The 14,439-nt window shown below is 35.9% G+C and overlaps 1 protein-coding gene across 1 annotated transcript in view; it reads right to left on the reverse strand.

Moving 5' to 3' along the window:
* The window catches only part of LOC125038893 (uridine-cytidine kinase 2-like), a 42,698-nt gene extending 30,908 nt beyond the window's left edge, over positions 1-11,790 (reverse strand). Inside the window, exons 1-6 of the mRNA XM_047632527.1 lie at positions 11,348-11,790; positions 6,790-6,924; positions 4,735-4,856; positions 4,000-4,142; positions 2,192-2,289; positions 1,582-1,630 (exon numbers count right to left, since the gene is read on the reverse strand). Coding sequence (XP_047488483.1) covers positions 1,582-1,630; positions 2,192-2,289; positions 4,000-4,142; positions 4,735-4,856; positions 6,790-6,924; positions 11,348-11,689 — 889 coding nt within the window. The 5' untranslated portion in view covers positions 11,690-11,790. The remainder of the gene's footprint in view (positions 1-1,581; positions 1,631-2,191; positions 2,290-3,999; positions 4,143-4,734; positions 4,857-6,789; positions 6,925-11,347) is intronic.
* Positions 11,791-14,439: the final 2,649 nt, after the last annotated feature.

Consider the following 14,439-nt stretch of genomic DNA (forward strand, 5'->3'; position numbering starts at 1 on the left):
TTCAGGTACACCCAGCCTACAAGCCATGCATCCATCACATTGGCTGATCAAGTAAGTCTGATTCCTGTATTTTGAGCCATGTGATGGCAGTGAACTATCCAGATCCAATGGGTTAATAGTAATAAAAAATAAAAAAAGAACTTTTCCAAAAAACACGGAAAAGGTAAACAGGTGAGACATATAGGACTAGTAATTGAGTCCTTGGTGATTAAGCACTTGTGGAGCCATTTATGTGTAAAGACACTCTATAAACAAAAAGACACAGTGGATATAGCATGTATTCTTACCATCCCATCAAAAATGGGTTCATCCTACTATCCCTTCCCTTTCTTCCTACTATCCCTGCCCATTTTTCCACAAAACTCCCTGCCATGCAAGGACTCAACTCTCCGGTAAAATTTTCTCTCAACAGCTTTCCACTTCTTTTCAAACCATTAGTTTGAGACTAATTTGTATTTGTAGTGCTACACAGCTTTCTTCTTTCTATTTCTTCCTTTCTTTATTATGTATAAAATACATGACTGTCAATATAACTTATTTGGAGGTCAATGAGGATTCATACGGTTGATGTAATACACTGAAAAATTTGTATTATCATTCTGTACAAACAAGAAGCAGTTGCTGAAGACAAAAAAGACATAGAAGGCACAGAAGGGAAATCATCGATTCATGCTAAGAAACATAATCATCATAACCAAATCTTCTTTTTATTAAGTCTTCCACACTAGATAATAGTCTCCCACTATAACATGGTACATCATATCTTGTCAAATGTTTCTAAGTCACTGGTACTCTAAAAATCATTCTCAGAACACTGAGGAACATATTTTTCTATATGTATGTAACCTAATCCCATAAAACACACTGGGCAGCATATATATATGCCTTTGTGTGGATTAACAAAATGGAAATTTTCCAAGGGACAGGTTTTGTTCACATGCACAAAGATAAAAGGCTGATAGGCTGATCAAAATACTTTCACACATCTACAAACAACACACACACATACACACATATACACACACACACACAAAAAAAAAAAGTTGGTGTAAGAATTTGGATACACCATACTGTATTTTCAAAAATCAAATGCTGTCTTTCCAAACAGAAAGAGAAGTTATGTGCACAACTAAAAATCACTAAGATGACAAGTCCATAAACTAGCACCAGCATTTGCTCTTTCTCTCAATAATCGCATGACTTGCACATACAAATAAAAGAGGACTATGTGCATAAGCAAACAAATGTACCGGCATGCACACTCTGCGATGACCCGGTTTCATACAAAGATCACCGCTATTCTAGCAAAAGGTTTATCGTGCTAGGTCAGTCAATCAATCACATCACTTCACAAAAAAAATAATAAACAAAACAAAAAATTTTAAGAAATAAAAAAATCCTAAGTACTGTCTTCTTCAAAATGTAAACAAAAATAACTACCGTAGCTTCAGAGGCATATCTCGAGGCTTTGTTTAGCACCATGAACAACTACTCCCTCTTACTGTCTGACTCTCAGTTAAAGGCCCTTAAAGACTTGGTGTGCGCTGCTTCGTGTTTGAACTACAGGAAAAATGGTCTTACCTGTATTCTCTGCTCCTCGGGGAATGATGACGTCAGCAAACTTCTTTGTCTGAAAGAAGAAAGTAATATTTTTTGCTTGATTTAAGGCGTAATCATATGCATTGCCATATATGCAATAAAATATATATTATATATATATATATATATATATATATGTATATCTATATCTATATCTATCAATCTATATGTTTGTATGTATGTGTGTATATATATATACATTTGTACATTTGTACATATGTACATATGTACATATGTACATATATACATATATACATATATACATATATACATATATACATATATACATATATACATATATACATATATACATATATACATACATACATACATACATACATACATACATACATACATACATACATACATATATACATACATACATACATACATACATACATACATACATACATACATACATATACATACATATATACATACACACACACACACACACACACACACACACACACACACACACACACACACACACACACACACATATAAAATTTCCAAATTATTCTTTTCTTTTCTTGTCACTCTAAAACATAAATAAGTTTTGTTTTACAAAAACAAGTCCCTTCTCCCTTACCGGTAAGCAGAACTCCTCAAAAGCAGGTTTGACCAAGTTTGTGTACTGGTTCAAAACATGTTCCAGATTCCTTCCGCGTTCACGTGTGTCACGCATGACTGGAAAGATCAAGACATATTATTACTGTGCATGGAAAGCAGGATACCCTATACAGATCGGGTAACAGGCCGATTACATTATTTTTTTCCTGCTAGCTTTATAAAACCTGTCGTTATCTCTCCAGACAATATAATAGATTATACTTCAGCAATATATAATGAATTTAATTTAGTCAACTATTTGCTATGAGAATTATCAATATTTGTAGTTAACCTACTGATGCCAGGATGGCATGCACATTTACACTTTGTTCACAGTGATTTTAATGTATAAATATTGCTTACATATAGATGGCTTTACAAGAGCTTAGTAAATAGGGAGCAAGTACTGGTCCTACCTGATTTTGCCTGTTATAATTATAACAATAATGACATTAAGAGCATTAGAAAATACTCACAAAAAGGGGATATCAGGTGAAGTCAGGCAGCCCCTACTAACTGACTCCTTGGTGGTTAAGCACTTGTGGAGCCATCTATGAGTAAACTAATTCACAAAACAAAACTACTGTCGACAGTGTAATCACCCAGTGCCAGTGGGTTAAAGGATATAGACAGGATTCATAATTTACCTTTTACTCACCTTTCTATCAATTTTCCTGCTATGATAAGAAGAAATTCCACTTATGAAAATAGAGAGCTTGTTTTTATATCCCATTGCAGAGGCTTATCATCAGTATCAACTACGACAGGAAGTATCCTGGGATTTGCTTAATAACTTTGTAATTTTTCTAATAATTATCATCATTTCTTTACAGAATACAGATTTATCATCCTATCTTTACAGAATACAGAACCTTTTCTTTGCGGTGCGTTTCACAAATCACTAGATCTTACACAATTTTCAAACCCTTATAATCAGTCTTCTTGGTCCTGTCAATATTTCCAACAGCACTGTTAAAAAAAATATTATATGCAATAAAAGAGAATAAACTTTCCCTAGTACACTGAATTCCAAGATCCAACTTTACTGAATTTAACATTTTTAGTCTTAATAGAACCACCCAACAAGAAAATGTTTGTGTGTATGTTACTTTGTGTTTGTTTTTGACCTGGAATCTATGTACAATCAGAAATACCTACATCATATTTTTTACCATCTTTTAAACATGATGATGAACTGGTCTTATCTACTGGTACTTCAAGAACCAAGAAGAATGGGAAGAGGAAGGAAGGAATAAAGGGGGGGATGAAAAGCTTGAGAAAAGATGAAGAAGAAATGAAAAACTAAGACATAAAATGAGACGAAAGAAAGAAAGAAAAAAGAGACAAGAAGAAAAGAAGAAAAAGAAAAGAAGAAAAAGAAAAGAGGAAGAAGAAAAGAAGAAGAAGAAAGAAGAAAAGAGGAAGAAAGAAGAATGAAGAATGAAGAATGAAGAATGAAGAATGAAGAATGAAGAATGAAGAAAGAAGAATGAAGAAAGAAGAAGAAGAAAAAGAAGAAGAAGAAAAAGAAGAAGAAGAAAAAGAAGAAGAAGAGGAGAAGAAGAAGAAGAAGAAGAAGAAGAAGAAGAAGAAGAAGAAGAAGAAGAAAAAGAAGAAGAAGAAAAAGAAGAAGAAGAGGAGAAGAAGAAGAAGAAGAAGAAGAAGAAGAAGAAGAAGAAGAAGAAGAAGAAGAAGAAGAAGAAGAAGAAGAAGAAGAAGAAGAAGAAGAAGAAGAAGAAAGGGCCACACCTAATCCCAAGCTACAAGCACCCTATCCTCAATCCATACCTCTTCTAGCCAGTCTAGTGTCGGCATCAGAGTCAACGAAGAGCTTCATGTGGAAGAGTTCCCGCATCTCTGGCTGATAGAACATCAATATGCCCTCGAACAGCACTACATCAGCTGGGTAGATTGTCGTGGTGGTGTCTAACCTGTGAGGAGACAGCAGAACAGGACTGGAGTGAGGGAAAAAAAAAAGAAAGAAAAAAAAAAAGTTTGTTTATATCACAATAACAGAAAGAAAGATCAGGGTCTGCAATACTGGTGTATAACCGATTCATTTGCATCCTCAGTTCCAGAGTATCCACGACTGTCACATCATCCAATTTACCAGACTGACACAGATCTCAAAATTCAATAGCCTCTGCTGCTTCCCTTATCATGCAACCTACATATCTCTAAAGCACTGTGGACACTCAGTGATACTTGCATTTTACCTACATGCCATAACTAGAGGTAAATGTAAGCTCGTAATCTTGTCCAATTTACAGTAGTAGTGGAAGTATACCTATTTTAGCATATCAGAAACAAGGGAAAGAAGTAAGAAAAAGCAAAAGACAATGAGAAAGACAGACACAATATGCTAGAAAAAAAACAAAAAAAACAACAACAACTTCATCAAAAATTATGCAATCCAGTCTTCCACAAATTTGAATCACTTTATAATATTCACGTCACACATTAAAAACTTTAAAATCAAAAAATGACTCAGTCATACATGGGAACACCATAATGCAGACTTACCTTGAGTTTGAAACATAATCATAATTTGGAATTTTACAGATTTTGCCATCCAGAATTTGTCGTAGAGTCTTCAAAATAAGCTCAGTGTCAAAGGCATCTGGATGGTCAAAATTAAAAAGGCCCTGGAAGAGGCAGAAATAAAACAGATTTACTCAAGCAAGTAATGCCAGGTGAATCCTACAGAATATTCACAACCTAATATACTCTCCAAATGAAGAAAAAAGACGACACCTGAGGAAATGAGATACCGATACTAATCAGGAAATAAATTGATAAACTGAATTGCAAAACCTTTGTTCTTTATTCCACCTAATGGTTTTTGTTCCACTGGTCTTTCTCTAATTTTTTTTTGGCTTTGCCTCCTCCTCCTCTATTTTCTTTTTTTTATTCTACCATATGCCTTCACCAATATTTCAATTCCATCTTAACTGCTTTCTATCATTTTTATCCATCCTATTCTACCCTCTTTATCTATTCCTTGCTACTTTAGCTATTACTCTCTATCTCCTCTATTCATTCCTCTCCATCCCCTTTATTCATTACTCTCGTATCTCATTTATTAATTCCTCTCTATCCCTTTCATCCATTCCTTTCTATTTTCTTTATATATTCCTTTCTATCCCCTTTATTCATTCAACCCTATCCCCTATATCTATTCCTATCTACTTTATCCATTTCTCTCTATCCTCTTTATACATTTGTCTAGGTCCCTCTATCCATTCGTCTCTATTTCTTCTATTCATTCCTGTCTATCCACTCCCACTGTCTCCTTTATCCATCCCCCTCTATCCATTTCTCAATATCTCCTTTATTTCCTATCTCTTTTAACCATTCTTCTCCAACTGCTTTATCATTCCATCACTATCCTCTTTAGTTACTACCCTCTACCTCCTTTACCTACTCTTTTCCATATCCTTCATCCACTCCTCTTCTCTTCTTTTGTCCTTCATCTCATCCTCTCTTCCTCTTTATCTCCTTTGTCCATCCCTCCCAATTACCTTTACTTTTTCCACTTAATCTATAACCATTTTAGAACTCTCAATTTCATCTTTCAACCCCTACATATCTTAAATTAATTATAACATTATTTATCAGCTCTTTTGATCATATACATTCAGATAAAATACATTATTGAACTTCATATAGAAATAAGAGAAAAGGTAAAAATAAGAATGAATAACTAAACAAAGCATTTATCAATTCATCTTTTGGCTAGACACCATCAGAATTATGTGAATTCTGACAAATGTGTAATACTGAAATGCTAATTACTGTGCTTTGTCTTGTAGAACCACTGATACTCATTTTACTCAAAAGTCTTCTGATATTTTTCTCTACTTTTATAACAGTACATAAATTTGTTTGATTCTAACTTGGCTCATTAGCTGTGAAAATCAAAATCAAGGTGTAGCTTATCATGAATCTTGTAATAACTATTAAACACATAAGTAATTCTTATTGAATCTATTCTCCTCAGAATGTTAAATCAAAAGCACTTTTCATTTCCTTGTACTTACCTTCCACTCAGAAGCATTTCAAAATAATAAATTGAAAGCACAAAGAAATGAGTTATGACTTTTCATACACCATGAAATGCCTTATTGGTAACTTAAATGTATAGTAACCCTACCATGGGCTGAAAATAGTTAAGAAATGCATTTCTTAAAAATACAAATTCCCACAAACTTTGCCTTTGATTTACAGAAGTGGTAAATGAATTAACATTCATCATTTGTATCATCTTTTTTTGAAGTTCATGTTCTAGCATGTTATGTATCAATTCTAGACCCTACCACCAAATAATAATAGACAATAAGAAGTTATAATGATCTACCTTGAAGAGAATGAAAAATTAAATGAATCAAGTCATAATGTAAATACATATTATCCTTTACAACTTTTAACTTCTAATAACAAAATTGTAAAATAATTAAAGTTGCTACTATTAAGAACCTTCTTAACATTAGAATTTGAAGATCTAATATGAATTAAAAAATAAAACAAGTATAATGCACATATATACATATCTCATTTTGATATAAAAACAATGCTAACCTTAAGGGCCTTTGTAGATTCTTCAGGGTTTAGAGGTCGATAGAAAGCATCCTGAGATATACAGACAACGCGGCGCTGGGAATGTTCAATGTCATCTTGGCCCAATTTTTCCATGATCTTCTTGCATACTGTCGACTGAAAAGAAGGATGTAAAATTGACATTAATGACAAGTCGACATTATCTTCCATAAATATAGGTGATACATGGACCTTCAAAATCACTTTACTTTTGAGTAAAAGAGCTTTTGATAATCTTTAGAATCAATGTATCTTAAATTGCAGAAAATATTCTTTGCTTATCCTACATTCTCTACAATTCACTACCACGCAGCCTTGTCAACACAAAATATCAAGTGCACCAACCACCATCCTATAACCTGTAAAATGACAGACAGTGTGGAAGTGTCACTTGAAGTGTTACTGGCTGTGGCAAATATATGAACTGCAAAATAGTTTTTTTCGAGTTATCCACCAGGGGTGAGTAATCGTTTCCATCCAGAAGCCGGAAAACTGCATTATTCTTTTGTAGGGAAGAGCAGCGAGGATAACTCAACTATCGTTCCTCCAAAAGATATAAAATCAATATCAAAAACACTACTCACATTTGCCACCAAACTTTCACCTTGCAAAAAAAAAAAAAAAAAAAAAAAAAAAAAAAAAAAAAAAAAGCCTCTCCTTTTTCTTTGATCATATAACAACAATTTGGTCACATTTAAGTAGTCTTTCCAACAAAAGAAAGAGTTCTGAAATCAGGACAATGTTGGAGTTATTTTCCCCTTGCTTTAAAAAAATCTATGATACAGCAATTTGAAGTTTGGCAATTTTTCTTTGTTATTTTTACTCCTATCTTTATGTCTACAATACTGATGTGATATATGAAAAGAAAGCTTAAAACATAGCATAAGTAAAATGAAGAGTCTGTAAGACTTTATCAAATTATACAGCAAAGTTATTGAATTTATCCCCACCAAGCAGCACTGTCCTCTGAAATCTTTTTTGGCGACTCAGTAAGGAGACTTAATCTTACAATATATCTTTTGGGTTAGGCTGTGTGATAGAATTTGGGGTATCTTAACATTTCCTTGGTTGAGGCAAACCATGTCTAGGAGGCTCCAAATCATTTGATAAATGGCATGAAATAAGTCCACAAGTTTTACAAATAACTATACCTAAAGACTACAAAGCAAAATATCTGTACTTCAGTTCATCATTATTAATAAAAATCTCCAGGAAAATGTTGTGTTCACTGTAATACTTGGTCCTTGCAAGTGCCTAGCCACAAAGGAGTCAATCGGTAGACCTTGTGACCTGACCCGATTTCACCTTTCCTTGAGTTTGCAAGAATTACTTTTTTCCTTAATGCTATCAATATTAATGATGTTATCTATATTATAGGCATTATCATTATTAGAGTGTTTTTGACATCACATAAATATTAGATACCAGAGATAAAGAAAAGAATTAAGGAATAGGGTAAATAGGTGAGACAGGTAATTAAGTACTTGTGGAGCCATCTATGTGTAAAATCAAATAATAATTAAACCCACAGTAGGCATGGCATATACGTACATGCCATCCCCAGTGGCTTCAGGTTAGGTAAATGACAAATAAGATCACAATTCCTTGTCAATTTCCTGTTGTAAATTAAATGAAAACTAACCTTGATAAAAATTGAACATTTTATGGCTTCTGTGACTGGGCAGCATGGCAAGTTTGAAGAACTAAATGTGTAAAAAATGCCACAAGAATAAAATAGGTTTTTGGCTATATTTTACTCTTTTTTTTAATACAAGAAATATGCAAAGTATCAAATGGTTCATAAAAGCAAAACCGATTCATATAGCAACAATATGGTTGAAGACATATGTGAAGTTTATCAAGGATTACGTGGGAAGTTCCATGTAACTAATGTTGCATTTTGTAGTTCTCCAAAACTATACGAAATACTGTATTTCACATTTATTGGGATGATCAAACTTAAATACTTGCACCACATGGTACAATACATCTGTGACTCTGCTGATACAACTGGCATTATTTCACCACTATATGTTATAACAAGGACAAAAATAATCAATTAATCTCTCTTAGTATGAAAAAAGGCTTTTATGAGTAATGCCAGTCTGTCATGTATAGCAGTCCTGATACTTGACCAGCACCCTTTGCACAATAACCTGGTTAGACCATGAACATCCAACAGCCATGTTCTGACTGGTCAACTGCTGGCACATCTCATGACCCACTGCCAAGATCTAACTGAATGACAGTGGACACCTCATGGCTTTCCAATTGGATGGCTATTCAGGGTCCCATGGTCCCCCAGCCTATTTAATACCTGTGATTTAGAGATTCTGAACACTTAACACAGCCAGCAAGGCAGATTAGCCACAAACTTCCCTCCCCTTTGAACTCTAGCCACACCACCACTTTACTTGCTGCACCCATAAGATATTGAAGGCACAACGTCCAGCACCTGTTTAATTATTCATACACTAACTCTTGCTACAACCAGCTTGAACCTTAGCAAGGCTTGAATACTTTCCCTTGGAAACCCTATTGATACCCAACTGCATATTACCACTATGATGCAGTGACCGCAATAGCAATAATGATAATGATAATAATAATAATAACAATAATAATAATATCCTGGTTAAAGTATACAAAACGACCACATCAGCTAGAGGTGATTGGAAGGTGGTCAAGGGGCAGAGCCCCAACTCGAGGAATGTGGCAATTGGTTGGGGGTCTGGAGGTAAAGCCTCCAGGTTACCAAAGCTTATGCTTCATATGGTAATCTTTGTAGTACTTTGTGCATTTAGGATGGGGTCATTTTTTCCAGACTTAGTCACTGATAAATGGGTCTTCTGTAAACTTCTACCAAATCTTTTCCCAACAGTAATCTTTAAGTTCACCCCCCATTATCATACATAAAACTTTTAATCTTTCAATTCATAATTGTTCTAAATAGTCCCCCACAATGTTATACTATGGCCTCTGTTCTCCGGCAGAGGCCAGAAAATTAGCAATCTTTTAGTTTCACAAAGCCACCCAGGTATTATTCCTTCTTTCAATTATCCACACTGTAATATGCATGAATCTCTTGTTATTTTCCATCACAAGTGATATAAATGCAAGTATTGGGGTATTGTTTATGAAGTGACCGCATCCCTCACAGACCAAGTCCTTATTACACCGGCCACTCCTGGGAAACCCACAATCATCACCATATGAGCCATTTATCATGTTAAATCTTTATCCTTTCCTCCATCTCTATATATATTATCGAACTCAATAACATATCAACTGGGGACAAAGATGAATAATATATGAAGAAGAAGAAAAAAAAAAAAGTTGAATTCTTTTTTTCTTTCCTCTTCCAGTAAAAGGTCAACCACACCTGCTGTAACAAAAGCAATCACTGTGGCCTTTGACATACACCTTTCATATTCTGTCAAAGGTCAATAAACCACAATACATATATTCCTACATGACAGAATTAAGGCTGGTTCCTTACTTGACTGGATGGTATTTGATACCAAGAGCAATACGCCCTCCAGAGAAGAAGTCCTAAAACCAGGGTATGATGCGAATCCAAAAATCCAAACCTAGCCTTTCCTATGTTCTTTTACTCCCTTGACAGGAGGGGTATCCCACTTTCTTAGCATTTCATGTCAAATTACAAAAAATGCACCATCAAGAACTCTGGATGTGTGAGGGTTTTGTAAACTTAGGCTTTGATATGCACCGGATATTTACATCATTTTTCAGTAAACATGAGGACACAGCAGCTGTACCTGTGTTATGATTATTTCTTTTGCTCTAAAAGGTGACAGTGTCTGTTTCACAATGTGAACATTGCTCTCAGTAACATTAACTGACTGCAAATTACCAGGGAGTTCTACATGCCTTATACTGCCAGAATATATAGGGTGGATATAGGGTGGTTCAATGGCCTTTGCCAGAGCGCCAAAGGGGTGCAGGCAACAGCAATCACATGTCACTTTTACTCCACTTACAATGCTTATTCCAATCTGTTTATTCTCCATTCATTGTACCTCATTTACAAGTTTATCTGACCTGCATAACCACAGTCAGTCATAAAGTAACCCCTCATTCTTTCTTTCTTCCCCTTCCTCAACGTCCCCTCTTTAACTAGGCCCTTTCCCTTGTCAAACCCCTTTACGAAGTTCACCGACGTCTATAAATGAAATTAAAACGAGTCTTATCATCTCCATTTGCTTTGTCTTCTGCTTCCCTTCCTCATTCCCCTTCAATCCCCACTCCCAACTCCTAAAGTTCGTCGACCCCTGTAAAGCAGACCCACCCAAGCAGTAGAAAAAAATATGCTTTCTCTATTCAATTCCCAATCCCTCTTCCTCCATTTCCTTTTCATTTCTGCCTATTTCCCACGATCACAATGAACTGAACTCTTAGAAGACAAAGGCATCGTAGCACGAAAGGGGAAAAGAGACAAAAGCCTCTCCTACCCTCGTCCCTTCATTCTTTCCTCTCTCATCTCCCTCATTTTCCTCACTCGATCTCCCTCATTTCTCACCTTTCCCGAAGCCGTTCCTCCTGCCACCCCAATGAGGAAGGGGGTCTTGGGCCCAAAGCCGTTGGTCATCCCGTTCTGCTGGAGTCTGCAGCTCAAGTCCTCTGCCTTGTGCGTGGACATGACTGAGGTGAGTGAATGAGTGTGCGAGTGAGAGTGAGAGTGAGAGTCAGGCTCAGTGTGACCAAGACCTCGCGACCTTGCGCCCTCTCTCACTCGCCGGTTTTCTCCTCCCTTTTCCTCTTTTCTCTTATTTAGGGGAGGTTTAGGAGGGAGGGACTTGCTGAATAGCCTTGTATGAGGGGTGATGAGATGCTTTATGAGGGTCGTGGGTCGAAGAAACATGATGGCATTATAAACCACGTGGTTTTTGTGGAGTGAAGATGCAACGCCTTTTGTTGGGATCGATATAGTGCGTCGGTTTGAAGTGGGATGGCTTATTTCTTTCTCATTTTCTAGCCTTTTTATCTATTCTATTCCACTTGTAAGGCCTCAGCAGTCTCTGTGTAGAATTGGTTGATATCTAAATCTGATTATTTTGATTATTTGATTTCTTTTAGGACCTAAAAATAACAAAAAGTTTCGCAAACGCTTTTGTGTTTTGAGTCGATCGAGCTTGGCAAGCATTATAGGATCACTTTTAGAATGTCAATTTCATAGAAAAAGGGTTGACTAAGTAAGGAATATAGAATATTCATGGGAAAACCAATATATTTATGAATTAATGACAATAATTCAAACTGATGACACTGCAACGAAAACGTACAAATGTATTTATAATATTCAGCACCATATGCGTCAACATACCGTGTGTGTGTGTGTGTGCGTGTGCATGTGCGTGCGTATGTGTGTGTGTGTGTGTGTTTGTGTGTGTGTGTGTGTGTGTGTGTGTGTGTGTGTGTGTGTGTGTGTGTGTGTGTGTGTGTGTGTGTGTGTGTGTGTGTGTGTGTGTGCGCGTGTGCGCACTGCATAGCATATGTGCAACTATTTACCTAGTGGTGTGTGTGTGTGTGTGTGTGTGTGTGTGTGTGTGTGTGTGTGTGTGTGTGTGTTTGTATTCGTGCACTGCATAGTGTGTGTGAGTATGTGTGCATGCGTGAACTGCATAGTATATGAGCGACTATTCTACCCAAGCACAACCTAGACCAGGTTCACAATCTGCGGGCCGGGCCACGGAGTACTTTCTGAGGGCCATAGAACAATAAAAAAATATGACGTCGAAAAGGCCTTCGTCATATTCGTGTGTTTTCCTGTACTTCCCTTCATTGTTCTACTTGCAAACTGTTCAGGGACTACAATCATCCATACAAATTCACCAGACAAATTAATTTCCTTTTATAAAGCGGCACATTTTATTATCACTCTCCTCTATGGCCAAATGAACCTTTAGCTTTTCGGTAATAATTTAGCATTGCCATGTACAATGACTTATTAACGTCGTTGTTGGCATTCTTATAATTAACATTACTTATTTTCATGATTATTATTATCATTCTGTTATTTTCTTGTTTTATTATCATTGATTTTGTTGTTTTATTACTGACATCATCATTATCACTATGATTGTTAACATATCATCATCACCATGAATATTAATACTACAGTCATCATTGTCATTATTTAAGGGATACCTCTGGGCCAAGAACTAGTCAATTAGCTTGTGGTGGTACGTGTCCAGGTAAATGAGTAATTTTTTATGACCTTTTGAGGACACCAGCCAGCTGCATTCAAGCCGCACGAAGAGCATTTTCTTGGGGATAATCCAATGTTCTCGACATATTAACGGATTTTTGTTTTAGGTAGTTAATGCCGATTTGTTAAGAGATGAAGTCTGATTGTAGGTAATGGCGCAGTTCCACGTTGAGATACTTTTACTCTGCAATTGTCTCCAATGCACGTGTTGTTTGGTCAAATTGTGGTGTAATCGTGGTGTAATGTCGTGTTCCATTCATCATATCGATTTTATGTCATCAATTTCTCTTATTCTCTTGTCATATATACATATTTTTCGTCTTTTCACCTTCAAACTAGTAGTTTCTTTGTTATGATTGGAATATTTTCTAATGGTCGTCGCATTTTATTTATTTTTTTCCTTTGCTTGATTTGATTTTTCAAAATTATACTTACTCAATTATGTAATGTGTTGATTCAACAATTTGGTATTTTGTTTTCTTTGTGTCATGAAAAGACAATTTGCGCTTGTGTGAACATTTCTGCTGCATGGAGTAGAATGCTTATGTAATGTATTATTTAACTTCTTAATATCTCACTCAGAAGAGGACCAAAAAAGAATTCAAAGAGATATAAGCACAAATACAAATTAATCAGTTAATAAGATAGAATGACATAAAGAAGAGATATTCAAAGAACATTTCATGATGCTTCAAAATCTGTGCAATAACTCGGCAAAATTACATCTCTTCATATTACACAATGATGGAGTGAGAGGTAAGATATAGATCAGAATTTCAAGTTGCAAGTTGAGCGCTTTGCAACTCTGTATCTTTCCTCTTTTTCCTTTCCTCTCCCCCTTTTTTCCCCCTTCCTTCCACCCCCCCCCCTTTCCCCTTGGTATCCCTCCCTAACCCCATCAGCTCGAATGTTTACCTCGGAGATGCCAGAAGCCCCAAGAGACATTATATCCAAGAATAAAACAAATAAACAAGGGCGAAATGACATTACAAGTTAACTCAAAATATCGGTGGAGAAAATCACTGTATCTTTCAGGATATCCCTAATTTCCACCAGTTATGTAAGGATTTAATAACAATAATATCAATAAATTTCGGATCTTCGTAGCAACTCACTGGATATCGAATTCACAAAGCGTGGGATGCATGAAACCATTTCTTCTATACATTTGCTCGTCAGAGGCTATTCATGCCCTTGTTTGAGACGATATCTTGCTAAAGGCAGGTCAACATCTTGCCCCCGAATCTTGCCAAGTCTGAAGCAATGTGGAACTGTAATAAATGGAGTCTTTCGATAACAGTGAAATCGTGATAGATGCAAACGCACGTATGGTGTCTATGTATGTATGTATCCATGCATCTAAATTGTGTGTGTGTGTGTGTGTGTGCGTGCGTGCGTGCGTG

The sequence above is a fragment of the Penaeus chinensis genome, chromosome 26, assembly GCF_019202785.1.
Source record: "Penaeus chinensis breed Huanghai No. 1 chromosome 26, ASM1920278v2, whole genome shotgun sequence".
NCBI classification, from domain to species: Eukaryota; Metazoa; Arthropoda; class Malacostraca; order Decapoda; family Penaeidae; genus Penaeus; species Penaeus chinensis.